Source organism: Stylophora pistillata, chromosome 2 (genome assembly GCF_964205215.1).
Source record: "Stylophora pistillata chromosome 2, jaStyPist1.2, whole genome shotgun sequence".
Lineage (NCBI taxonomy): Eukaryota > Metazoa > Cnidaria > Anthozoa > Scleractinia > Pocilloporidae > Stylophora > Stylophora pistillata.
The window spans coordinates 47902569-47916832 of record NC_142520.1 but is presented as its reverse complement, the minus strand read 5'-3'; the positions used below and the strand labels follow the sequence as shown (position 1 = coordinate 47916832).

General features: G+C 38.8%; 1 protein-coding gene and 1 long non-coding RNA gene across 2 annotated transcripts; both read left to right on the top strand.

The window, feature by feature from the left end:
• The first annotated feature begins 13 nt into the window (after positions 1 to 13).
• LOC111343895 (YTH domain-containing family protein 1) lies at positions 14 to 3827 on the top strand. Its single transcript, XM_022951095.2, has 5 exons — positions 14 to 171; positions 294 to 318; positions 412 to 491; positions 677 to 2146; positions 3385 to 3827. The coding sequence occupies exons 1-5, from the start codon at positions 151 to 153 to the stop codon at positions 3418 to 3420; spliced, it is 1632 nt and encodes a 543-aa protein (XP_022806830.1). The 5' UTR covers positions 14 to 150; the 3' UTR covers positions 3421 to 3827.
• A 1340-nt stretch (positions 3828 to 5167) lies between these two features.
• LOC148739978 (uncharacterized) lies at positions 5168 to 6819 on the top strand. Its single transcript, XR_015996397.1, has 2 exons — positions 5168 to 5658; positions 6113 to 6819. It is a non-coding gene; the product is annotated as an uncharacterized LOC148739978 (long non-coding RNA).
• Positions 6820 to 14264: the final 7445 nt, after the last annotated feature.

The window sequence follows — 14264 nt, the reverse complement described above, 5'->3', positions numbered from 1 at the left end:
TTGGTGAAGTTACGCAAAGCACGCGCAGACGAACCACTGAAGGAGCGGCCATTTTCTTTTGTTCTCTTTCCTCATAATCTAAACGACGGTAAACGAAGAGACTATTATTTGGAGATTATAGTGTTGGAGACTATTGTATTCTTTTAGGGAATGTCAGCTACTATCGATCAGGTATGTTTTAAGTTTAAATCAATTCGTTTTTAGCCGTTTTCTTAGCGACCAACGGCAACACCGACTAATTTGATTCTAATTTCCTCTGCATTCCTGAATGCGTGTTCCTCGTGTGTGCGCAGCGACCCAAGGATCACGGCGGAAAAGGTACGTCAATGCCTTTTTACAGCGTTATTTAAGCGGCAAAGAGCCAGTTTGTGTGATAGTCAATCAGCTAACACTGTTTCGAATGTTTTACAGGGTACGTGAACAAAAATGGCGAATTACAGAATGTGTCGGGTGAAGACATCGATCGCTACCTCCATCCGGGAGCGAAACAGGTGAGAATAATCAGATGTTTGCATTGCAGGCGTACTTTCCTCGCTCCGTTTTGTTTTTACCTTGTTTTCATTTTGTCAAGGACTTACACTAACTGTTGCCGTGTCTTTTTTCTCTATCCTTTCGATAACGTCATTGGCATTCCCGATGGATCGGTTTACCACGATAATCATAAATTCGTGTTTAGGGCACCGAGAAACAGTTGAACTCTCAGCAAGTCAACACGAACTTGCCTAGTCAATTAACGGACTCATATCTACCGCCATTTTATCCTACTACAACAACAGGATCAAACACAGGATTGCCCCCGATGCCATTCCCTTATCTGAATGCGGCTGGAATCAGCGACGGCACCTGGTCGACCGGAGTGCCTTCGCTTACCCCTAACACGCTTTTTCCTTCGACGGGTTTCGGAGCAGTTGGGAACGGAGAACAACTACTACAAGACCAGATGTTTAATCACAATGCAGGGGTCGCCGTTTCTACAAACGCTTATCTAAGCAGTTTAACCCATAATTCACAAGGACCGCCGGCACTCTATTTTCCCGGAACAACGACTGATATTTCATGGGGCGAACAATCCCAGGGTGCAGCAATGTTGCCAAATTTTTACCAACCACCGCCACCGCCGACATCAGAACACGGAGGTTTGAATCCTATTGGAGTTGATTTGGACTCTTTGAAAGGAAAGGAATTTGGTACTGCAGGAAATGTGGAAAATGCTCTCTCTAGTTTGGCTCTGGGTGTAGATGACAAGGGCAATGAAGGGTTGAATGATCAAACCAAGTTGTCGTCTCAGGTGACTAGTTCATCGACTGTAACTCCTTCTGAGACTAAACCGAAGTCTTGGGCTGCTATTGCAAGCCAACCCGCTAAGCCAAAGGCAAAGTTACCTCCACCGAAACCAAAATTGCCTCCGCCGATAACCACACAACAAACTGTTGGGCCTTCTAAAGTTGAATCTGGAGCATGGGGAAATGCAGCGAAATCTGGTCCCAACAAGCCTGCAATTGGCCGTGGCACTAGGCCGCGACCCAATACAGGAGGAATGTCCGGAAATCCAGGACCTTCAAATCCACCAGTTAATTTGTCTGAATCTGTTCCAATTCTTGATAAATTGAGATCCAAGAATTGCTACAATCCAAAGGAATTTAGCCTCCTTCAGAAAAATGCCCGCTTTTTCATTATCAAAAGTTACAGTGAGGACGATATTCATCGTTCAATCAAGTACAGCGTGTGGACAAGCACAGAGCATGGAAACAGGCGCTTGAACGATGCATTTAAAGAGCAGCAGAGCAGTAAAGCTCCAATTTATCTGCTTTTCAGTGTGAATGGAAGTGGCCATTTCTGTGGAATTGCAATGATGACATCAGAGGTTGATATAGAGATTGAAACTGGAATTTGGACTCAGGACAAGTGGAAAGGCAAATTTGATGTCAAATGGTTCTATGTGAAGGACGTGCCAAACAATGCGTTGCGTCACATTCGCTTGGAGAACAATGACAACAAGCCTGTTACCAATTCCCGGGATACACAAGAGGTGCCACCTGAGAAAGGAAAACAGGTACTGAAGATCATTCATTCTTACAAGCACCAGACATCGATCTTTGATGACTTTGGCCATTATGAGAAGCGACAGGATGAGGAATTTAAAAAGGTAACACTGAGCTGATTTTAAAGGCAATAACTCTTTAAGCCATCACTACTGAAGTAACTTTGCTTCCTTGTATCTAAGCTAAGCTTTGGTGAATAAAATGCATTTTATTTTATTCAAAGGTATCAATAAGGCCAAAACACCCTCATTTAAAATTATAATCCCACCATTCTTGGTTCTGATAAAAAATTGGAAATTTGCAGTGCTCTACCCTTAATGAACAGGGAATTCCCTCTATAAATTTTTGGCAGCAAGACTTTTTGAATATTTTTATATTCATATTTCATTTTTACCAAGAAAGTCAAGATAAATTAGAACAATTAAGAAGACATGAGGCGGGTCGTTAGCAGTGACTTGACAGTGCTAAGGTGTTATCGTTTGCGTGTTTCAATTTGTTTGGGTACTTTTTTTACATTTAATATTTAAGAAGTAACTAAGAAGGGAATTGTTGTTTTGTTTCCTGTTGCTCTTACAATTCTGCCACAATATTATGTCATACTTTTATGATTCTATCATGCTGATATTGTTATCAGAGTTTGAATGCAATGACTCAGCAGGTGCATGTTGAAGTTGCACCTAAAAGATGAAATCACAAATTGAGGAGATAGGCTTTTAAAGTGCAAAGAGATTTACATAAACCTTTTAACTTCCAAGAAGTGATTAACCTGTAATTCCTCTCTACAATATCCATACATTATCCAGCAAACAGGTAATGAGAATGCTCAGTCTTATCGGGGAGAAGGTGTCATCTTTATCTAATGCTAAATTCTCATGACTAATTTAATTTGAACTATGAAGCTGCGAGAGATGAGAATTAACAATCAGATCTGGCGAGTTAAAGGGCTGAGGTAGATTTAAAGGAAGCAAGCTCTATACCTCAGCAAGGCTTAAAAAAAAAAATCTTTTCTTTTCCAAGTTATTTTCATTTGCACAGAAATTCTATAATTGAAGATTTCTTGAAAGCCTAATTGACTTCAGCATTATGAAAGACAGGGTTTTGGCTAAGAAATTACCCTGCTGGCTAAAATTTCAAATGTCTCAAAGGTGGTGAATGATTGTAAGTATGTAACCTCAGAAGTGCCCTTTGTGCCTTATCAAGCAATCACCAGCAAAAAATCCAGCTGGTAATGGCTGCCTTTTCATCCGTTGAATTTTGCTGGCAGCCGGTGGTTAGCAACAACCCTGGAAAAGACAAGAAATTAAGATCTACTGAAAGTAATTTCTTTCTGTTTGTTTTTTAGGGAGGCAAGAAAGTTGTTGGAGTCAAAGCACCATAGAGAAGGAGATGCCCAAGTCTGCCTTCTCTAGCCAGAGAATCTGTCTTTACTATTATTGCAAGTATTCTTTTCTAGATGGAGGAAGGAACCCTCTAATGCTTTGCTGTTTGGTGGAGAATTTCAATTAATCAAATGGTGATTTAACATTCCATATAGTCTCAGCTTCAAGCTAACAAATCGCCAGTATAAACTTTAAAAAAAATATACACTGACTCGTGCTAGAGGGAAGCTTCTGTCTTTGGGTAGGTATGAGCCGACCAGTACCCAGAATAGTGGGATCATAGTGTTTTTTTTTAATCCTTGATTACGGTAGGTTGGAGCCAATGGTGGTGCTGTTACCTAAAGACTGCTATGGGTAGCTGTTTATTAAGCAAGGGTTCCATTCACAATAAAACACAACAGTGTGACATTGGTTTTGATTCTTTGATGGAATGGTATACCTCGATGTCAATAGAATTCTCACTTTCGTCTGTATGATCACATTTGTTATGCTTGAGAGTTTTAAGCATTTGATGCTTAGGGATGACCCAAAGAATTTCTCTCAACAATAATTACTGGTACTCATTTTCCAGCAGGAAGCTAATGGAAAGTATCCCTATCAATGAGGGGAAATGTTTGATTCAACACTTTACTCTCAGTTCGGAAAGCACAAGAAATGTGTCGCAAACAGTGTGGAGAACTGATACCTAGAACTTAGTATGAAAGGGTGAAAAATTGCATTTCATAGAAAAGGTCCTCGTGCAAAAATACTCAGATGGGTTCAAGTGTAGGGTCCCAACAGAGTCTAAAGCTCTTGAAGTAGGATGGAAAACAGAGCTTGTTAAGAGGGGCAAGGTTTTATCTAGACTGGAGCAAGTGCCCAGTTGTTAACGGAGATGCATGAGTTGTAGCTAAATTTTTGTAAGTTTGCCGAGGCTGAAATACTTAGAATGGCGTTTAATTTTCACAGTATTCAATTTCAGTGTTTTCCCTTATTTTAAGAGCGACCGATAATTCATTTGTGGTAGTAAAAAGGTACCAAAGGCGGTAAATTTTACCCGTTACGAACGTCAGCAACTGTGATGTAGACAAAAGAGGATCTCCCGTTAGGGTTATTTTTGAGTGAAATTTTGCAGATTGAGTATTTACATTCATATGAACCATGTTTCATGCCATTCCCTTCTACTTTATCCCAACTAAACTTGTGTTCTCGCATTCTCTGGCACCTTGTATTTGTCGTTGTGGATTTCTCGTGCCCTTGTTAATCATGTCACCAGAGAGGCTTTCATAGTAAGAGAAAGTAGGGGGGAAATGAAACTAGTACCCAGTAATTTTGTCTTAAAAATGACATTTTCTTTGTGACTGTCGCGCATTCGCCATTTACTTTTGAAATTCAAGTGACGCAAAGTTGTCGGAGAAAGGGGAATAGTGAATGGCACAGCGGTGACGAAAAACCAGCTCGCACATGCCCGACGATGTGAATTAAGAAAAAAAGAATTCGAGGTGTGACTTTGAACGATTCAAATTTCCCTCTGTTATTGGTACCAAATTCTCAAACTCAACCAATGAGATGCAGACCCGACACCAATCGCGACCTGATCCCGAACTTTTTCCCGCGCTTTCTGTCAATCACATGTCTTTTACATTCAACTCTCATTGGCTCCTCATAATGCCAGTTTCTTCTCTGATTGATCGTTGTGATCACTTTTATTTAGGTTTCACAGAAACGAAATGCGCCTAAACAAAAACAAACAAGAGGTAGGTCAAATGTAGAAAATTCGTTTTTTCTTTTTACAATGAAGAGAAGTGAAACATGATGTTATCGACACGCAAATTGCTTGCCTTTACTTGAAATGATTTTCAGTTTTGAGAGGGTTCCCTTAGCTCCTCAACAACACTCAGTCACGTAAAAATATTTAGCCTTTACGCGCGTCACGAGTGATATCCAAAATTCTTTTACATTCACGCGAAACTTGGGGCGATCATGTTTCACATTAAAACAAAAAAACATTTACGGATTGATATTTTGCCTTTTTCTACTCTTGACCAGTTAGAAATGACAAAAGATGACGTAATGTTTTGTCTCATTTCTTCAAGGACCATAAGTGGTCAATTTTTTTTTATGGCATTTACCGATCAATGTGAAGTCCATGTCCTGTCAAAACCTTGGTCAAAACCTAACCCGACAGCCGTTGGAGAACAATATGTAAATTTTCAAAACAATGAAGTAGCCGGGAATTCATCGAACAAAACAAAATGGTATAAGAATCACGTTTAATTCAGTTCTTCATTAACGAGTCGCGTTTCAATAACAAAAAAATGGTTGACATTGACATGAAAAGATTTTATCATCCTTAATCACGATTCACGATTAGAGAAAAACTCAAATCACGATCCACGAGAAAAAAAATCGTCCAATCACGCTTCGCGTAAAAAAATTCATGATAGGGAACCCTCTTTTAACGTTTCCGTAAATATCGTGTGTTATATAAAGTTGACTTACTTTTTGAGAGTAACGCAACGCGTTCTTCGATAAGTTACTTTCTTTGTTCAAAAATCTAGATCTATTTTACAACAACAGAAAGGCTGGGGTTTTCTGCTTCATAAAGCCCTCTCATCTATCTTGGACATAGAAGTTTGGCTTGGCAGAACCTCTAACTCAATCTGTCAGAATTTCATTGAAGAGAAGTTCTGTACTTATCTCCATCTCTAGAATCGGACCAAGGCAAGATCTCTGAGAAATTGCACCAGCTCCGATAGAAAGAAATTTTTCAGAGCCCTATTGGTAACCTGAAGAACTTTGGAGTGGTGCTATTCTTCTTTTCAAGAAGAAAACATTCGATTGTCGACGAAGTGGATCACTCACACTTTCAACTCGGTAACTACTTTCGTTAGAGCTGATATGAATCGCCATGCCGACCCGCCTGAACAAATTCTTTACTCTGGTTCGAAACTCTCGCTTCCGTATGGCGTAGATGATAGGATTGCAAACTGAACTGGCGAAGAACACGCAAGTTATGGACTGAGAGTAACTTCTGCTGGAATTTTGACATTTTTTACGAACGGGTTAAAAACGGAGCCGGAGTTAAAACGGAGATTGACGAGACGATCCTTTAGTACCTCTCACACGTTATAACACGTAGAATTTTTCCTTATTATATATTTCAATCATCCAGCGAAAAAGTGATGAGAGTAAACAATGAAACTTTCTTTCTTTTTTGTCCAACTTATAACGAGAAGTATAGCAAATAAAAGAGGAAATTGTAAGCGGATTTTTTGAGAGCAAATCTTTCGGTAATGGATGTACTTGTAATGTAATTTGAAAGGCATGTTATCTTGCTGAATGTCCCAGGATTCACAAGTCTTAGATAGTTTTTTTTGTTTTATTAAAAAATTTTAATAAAAAACGTTTCGGTCAGAGACCTTCTGTAAATGACCTTCTGTAATGATTACGGTTTACAACTGTAAACCGAAAGAGCAAATTAGCAACAAAATCCCTGGAGGGGCCCTTAAATGATACTTACGGTTCACAGTTGTAGTAAAAAGTGGGCCTTCCCCTTTTCAACGCTCGCCGCATTGCTTCCTTGCAATTGGTTACGCCACTCATATTAACATATTTAGTATTGTTATCTCTTTAACAAATGGTAAACACCACAGCGTACACTATTGAGTTATGGATGCATGCGGGAGGTTGCTAAGCACGAAAGAAGCGTAAGAGTCGCTCGAGGCGATAGCCGAGAGCGACTCTAGCTTCTTGAGTGCTTAGCAAACCTCCCAAGTGCATCCATAACTCAATAGTGTACGCTGTGGTGTTTACCATTTGTTTTATAACATAACATTGATACATTGTAGCTAAAGAGTTCCCTTTTATTTAACAAATCTTACGCGACCAGAAAAAACAAGCGCGCGCGGAAAAATAGTCTTTGCATTTGCTCACGTCAGCAGCGTACACCCATGGGCAAATGGGGGACGCTAAATTGACCAATCAGAGCGCGCGCTTTACTTTGCTTATGTTATAATAGTTTTTAGGGTTTGTTTCTTGTATTTTTTCCATTGCTTTCTTTGTAATTAGGTTTTTTGTTATCTTTTTATTAGCACCAGTTCATTAGTCGTTATCTGTAATTACGTAATCATTAGCACTTCGATCCTATTTAATGCTCTTTTTTTATTTCAAAAGTTGTAAATAACTGAAGAAGGTCTCTGACCGAAACGTTTTTTATTAAATTTTTTTATATTTTTTACGTCGGAAGTTGTCCATCCTCGCAATTTTGTAAACTTTCTACGTTCGTGTTGGCTGTGAGGTTTGGACTGCGCATCTTTATTGATCCTCCTGGCGCGGTGCACCTTTGTTGGCCTGAGAGTTCCATTAACCACTATTTAACAATTATTCCACGAGCGCGCGTTGGATATGAGATGATAGGTGATAGCCAACGAGGCGCGTAGCGCCGAGTCGGCTATGATCATCTCATATTCAACAAGCGCGAGTGGAATAATTGTTTTATTAAATAAAACGCCCCCAAGATATAAGACAAATCTTCTTGACTTTATTTTGTAAGAAGAAACCGGATGTTATGATGTACAGATATTAGATTATGGTATATTGGCTCATATACCATAATGGCTAAGCCAATAAAAGGTCTTGAATTGTATTATCCAATGATCCAGTTTTTAATATAGTAGCAAATGGACTACTCAAGTTACGCACATAGGGATTTTAATACAGCCTGTTTCGTAGACCAACAAAAGTTGATCCACTCATCAGTTAAACTCCATACACACTGAGGCATCGTGACGGTTCACTCTAACTCAGCAACTTGATCACATGACATTGTTTAAAAAATTCAAATCTTGAAAACCGTGCGCGCGCCGATAATAGCGTTAAGAATACTTGAGAATATATTTTCGCCGATGTCTACAATTGGATATTATTTCACTTCGTTTGTTTAAAGAGGCTTCATGTGGATAAGACCAGATAAAAAATTTCTCAGTGAGGCATAAATTGCAACGTTTTGTGGCATTGGAATATATATATATATATATAAAGTGTGACTTGATTTTCGTAGAACAGTGCTCAATACATAGAAGTAGATCGAAGTATATATTGTGCGAGGAAAAAGACAAGTAAACTACAAGTTCATCCCTACAAGCCTGTTTCGTGGTCGCCCACTCATCAGGGGATTTGAAATCCCCTGATGAGTGGGCGACCACGAAACAGGCTTGTAGGGATGAACTTGTAGTTTACTTGTCTTTTTCCTCGCACAATATATATATATATATATATAGTGTACTCTAGTTTGAGCACTCTGGCATGGCTTAGACGATACCACAAAGGTTGGATCGTTTGGGGTGACCATATTGGTTCTCCTCCATCCTAGCATTAGCACTGCACTGATGAGGCCCAGAAGGCCGAAACAGTACTGTCTGCAGTTAGTTATATATATATATATATATATAAACGTAAAAAACCTTATCCTTGAATCGGAGAGTGCTCTACAATCATGGAGCTTTGTAAACAATTATATATATAAACAATTAACTTCTGTAGTGCGAAGTTTTACTGCGAAGTTTTATTTTAATTTCATATATATATATGTAGTAACTAATTAAAAGTATAATAACAATGATAAAATGTGACTTATTGTGAGATATTAAAATATACAGCACATATTATGTGGATTCAAGACCGATATTTAGCAAACAAATGTTTCTTAGCACCACGGCAAAAAATGTTATGTTCTAAAATGTTTCTTATTGCTATCGGGAGTCTATTGAACAACTTTGCCGCCGAGTGCTGGAAAGTTCCTGATTCTCTAGGAGTAAAAAGTACGGGTGCTGTTGATAATCCTAGATTATAAGCAGTTACTTCATGGAGAGTCAGTTTCAGATACTAACGCAAGCTATTCATGATTGTCGTACAATGATTTATGAGCGAGTTTGAGAATATTGAATTCAACGTTTTCTTTAACTGGTAACCAGTTTAACTTAATAATATCCTCGAGACCTGCAAATTTTCTTGTCTCAAGTAAGCACACGCATTCTGTACACGTTGGAGACGCTTTTCTAGATAACCAGGCAGGGGATGAAATACCGTGCAAGCATAGTTCAGCTTTGAGAGAACTATGCCTTCTGCGAGTTATTTTCTAACGCGGAATGGCGCTAGATTTTTGAGCCTACGCAGAATGGAGAGAGTCCCATATGACGAGCTTAACAGAGAATCCACATGTGTGTTCCATGAGAGATTTTGATCTATGTGGACGCCCAATAGCTTGGTACAAGAAATTCTCTTTAGCGCTGAGTCCCCGCAAACAATAGGAAGATCCCGTTCCTCTAAACTATGATAGCGTGACATCTGAGGTGTGGAGATGAGCATCCAGGTTGTCTTAGCTGTAGAGATCCCCTTCAGCCAATGTTAGGTAATGGTCATCGTCTTTGTGTGTCAGTGCATACATGTAAAAGAGTGGGTGCTTGTTACATAAAAACCGTTTCAAGCTTAAGCCTTCCTTTCACCTTGTAGCATGAAATTCTATTGGGAGTTGGAACCAACTGGTAGCGATTTTCTATTCAAGGAGCAGGAAATTTACGACCAAGAAGGAAAAAAAAAACTAGGCACAAATTTATCTAGTTTTTCTTTTAGTTATGACACGTTTCACTTATCGGAGAAATTTTCTCGAATTCTTTTTAATCCAAAAAAATCCCAGGACCTTATATATTGGAACCTCGATTCAGAACGAACCTCTATATAACGAAGTCCTCGGTGTAACGAACGATACTTCAGTTTCAGCCCGGCTAAAGTTACAGTAAAATGTATGCCACAGAACTTCGATATAACGAACCAATTTCCCCAGTCCCTCGGCACTTTGTTAAATCGAGATTCCACTGTTCCGCGATCGCAAGAGATTAATTCTTTAACCCCTAGGGAGTGACCAGCACCCATTTCTCCTCGCGGTTTTGCCTAAACAGTACAAGAATAGAGAGAATGATCGCCAACCTAAGACGTTGTTGATTGTTAAGCACATTCTCATCGTCGTTATCATAGGAAACCGGAGTGAAAAGAACATTGTTGAGAATATAGACACTGATATTAGGGTGTGTGAAGGGTCATTATAACATAACCAAAGTAAAGCGCGCGCTCTGATTGGTAAATTTAGCGTCCCCCATTTGCCCATGGGTGTACGCTGCTGACGTGAGCAAATGCAAAGACTATTTTTCCGCGCGCGCTTGTTTTTTTCTGGTCACGTAAGATTTGTTAAACAAAAGGGAACTCTTTAGCTACAATGTGTTAATGTTATGTTATAAAACAAATGGTAAACACCACAGCGTACACTATTGAGTTATGGATGCACTTGGGAGGTTTGCTAAGCACTCAAGAAGCTAGAGTCGCTCTCGGCTATCGCCTCGAGCGACTCTTACGCTTCTTTCGTGCTTAGCAACCTCCCGCGTGCATCCATAACTCAATAGTGTACGCTGTGGTGTTTACCATTTGTTAATTAAAACAGGAAAGAATCAATCAAACAACTTACACCCCCTGCCTACTGGAACTTTTAGTTCATTTGTTTTTGTTGTGTGAGGTTCGTGACACTCTATGATCAGTATGTATATTCTCTGTAGTGTTCTCTATGCTATGCATTTCGCACGGTACAGTGCAACCTCGATTTAACGAAGTGCCAAGGGACTGAGGAAATTGGTTCGTTCGAGGGTTCGTTTTATATCGAGGTGCATATATCTTACTCTAACTTTAGCTGGTGTGAAACTGAAGTATCGTTCGCTATACGTTCGTTATAGAGAGGTTTGTCAAGTCGAGGTTCCACTGTATCGACCAGAAAAACATGTTTAACCATCAAAAGCTCTTTTACTTGGTGTTACTTCTATGCGTGGCCTTAACCTGTTAAAGAGGCTTTTGATTTGTTTTTGTTTTTGTTTTTTATTTGTGAATCCTGATTGAAAACAATATGGTCGTTTTCTGTCCACGTGAACAAATGTTTTTAAACGTGACACGTGAATGAAGATCTGAAGTAAACGTGCTATTCGTGGACCATTTCGTTTTGTGATGAATTTCCTGTTATTTTATTGTTTTCATATTGTACGTTTTGTCCTCGAACAGATATGGTTAGGTTTTGACCAGGGCTTTGACTGTACATAGACTTCATATGGATCGATAAAAGTCATGAAACACCACAAAAAAATCAAGACTAGGAAAAGTAAGACCGTTAATTACGTCAATTTGTTTTATTGTTATATGTGAAACGTGATCATCTCGAATTTCGCGTGAGCGTGAAAGAATATTGGAAATTATTTTCGCGATGCACGAAAAGGCCAAATATGTTTCAGTGACTGAGTCTTACAAAGGGGTATAAGAGACTTTCGTTAATTCCTTACATGAGTAAATATATTTTCCATTCAGTTCTGCACACATTTTTTTATGGTACTGAAAAGGACAGTTTGTTCATAAGTTAAGAAGTTCTTTAGTTGGTGATCGTTTCTTTAACTCCCATGACCTCAACGCTTCATTCAGAGGTGACACTTTAAGGAGAAATTGGATTCAAGGTACTTGTGAGGATTACAGTACGGTGGCCCAGAAGGCTCATCGCAAACAACAAATATACTGCAGCAAATAAAAAATATACTCAAACAACAAACATATGAAATACATATATGAACTGCAAATATACTGCAGCAAATAAAAAAAATCAAAAAACGCAAAGAAAAAAGTACCGCAGCAAATAAAAAAAAGCAACGCAAACAAAAAGTACTGCAGCAAATAAAATATGCGACGCAAGCAAAAAAGAAAGAAAGAAAAGGCAAACAAAAAAAATTAGAACGCAACGTCAAGGAAGACTGGGTAATAGTTCTTAGTTTCCCGCCAAAACAGCATTTGGTTATGGACGAAAGCGATCTGCGTAGGATTATAGAAGATTACTTTCATCAAGGGTATGAAAATAGAGTTATTATCGATTTTTTAAAGGAGCAGCATGGTACTCTCATAAGTTCGCTGCAAAATATGGTTTCGGAAAGGCGAACAAACAAAGGATGGAACGAGTGTTGGCGGGAAACTAAGACCTATTACCCAGTCTTCCTTGACGTTGCGTTCCAATTTTTTTTGTTTGCGTTTTCTTTTCTTTTTTTTTTGTTTGAGTTTTCTTTTTTTTTTTTTTTTTGTTTGCGTTGCATATTTTATTTGCTGCAGTATTTTTTGTTTGCGTTGCATTTTTTATTTGCTGCAGTATATTTTTTAGTTGCTGCAGTATATTTTTTAGTTGCTGCAGTATATTTTTTAGTTGCTGCAGTATATTTTTTAGTTGCTGCAGTATATTTTTTAGTTGCTGCAGTATATTTTTTAGTTGCTGCAGTATATTTTTCAGTTGCTGCAGTATATTTTTTAGTTGCTTCAATATATTTTTTATTTGCTGCAGTATATTTTTTGTTTGCGTTGAGCCTTCTGAGCCACCGTATTACAAGGTTAACGGCTACGTCTCGCAAAACAGGGTACGATTTTTCGGGATTTTGAACCAAACCAGGAGCCCCAAACTTGGAGCGTTCAGCTCGCGTTCAGCTCGCGTTCAGCTCGCGAACTGAGCCTACGTCACGGCATTTTTACAGAACGGTTTATTTTTAGAATATCACAGTTATAAATTAACTATGCGCTCATCGTGATTAGACGAAGGGCTTCCATGGGGAATCCCATTTCGCGGTAAATTAAAACTAAATATAGACTTGTCTGTGAAAACACCGTGACTGTTTTGCATAATGCACATGCATATTTTACATATTTTGACGTAAAAATTGGGACTTTGTAAAAGGATTAATAGTTACGTGCCTCGCTTGAAAAAGTCAGAAGAGAAGGCAACGAGAATTGTAAGTAGTTTCAGTAATTTTCTTGTAACTTTCGTAATTCCTGTAGTTTGTTGTATCTGTAAAATATTGTAACGTATATATTCTCTTTCCTTTGTAGTGTGACAACGTAAAACAAAAAACTTAACTGTTATTAAACTCAGTGTTTGTTCAAAAATCTGCTTCGTCGACGTCTCTTCTAAAAGGATAAACATATATCCAATAGGCCATTTTACAGTTGTGTACTTAGTTGCCAAGCCTTTGATTCAGAGTGAGGCTAAAGATGACCTTGTTGTGATAGAGACCTGTATCTAGTTAGCATGATAACAAAATGATTTACCAAACAACAAACATATGAAACATATGTGTGAACTGCGGTTATGAGACGTATATGAGCACGATCCTTCGCAGTAAAGCACTATTTGAGCAATAGTGAAAATCAGACCTGAAAAAAAAAAAAAAAAAAAAAATTTCAGGCCTGTACGGGATTCGAACCACTGACCTCTGCGATACTAGTGCAGCGCTCTACCAATTGAGCTAACAAGCCAACTGGGAGCAGGCCATCAAATTAATTAATTTGATGGCCTGCTCCCAGTTGGCTTGTTAGCTCAATTGGTAGAGCGCTGCACTAGTATCGCAGAGGTCAGTGGTTCGAATCCCGTACAGGCCTGAAATTTTTTTTTCAGGTCTGATTTTCACTATTGCTCAAATAGTGCTTTACTGCGAAGGATCGTGCTCATATAAAATGATTTACATTTGAAAGGCAGCAAGGTTTGTATCATAACAAGGTCATCTCTCCCTCACTCCCGTCCAAAGGCTTGGCAACCAAGCACACAACTGTAAAATGGACAATTCAGTTTGTGTTTACCTTACCGTACAGACGCGAAATCTGCAAATTAGGCCTGAATGTAAATAACAGACGCGCAGTCGACATGTTCGGCCATGATAACAAAAATAGTCTGGTTTGGTTTTACATTTGGTTTTGGTCAGGTTTTCTCTACAGACCACGTGGACGAGACTTTCTCGACCCAGTCTCC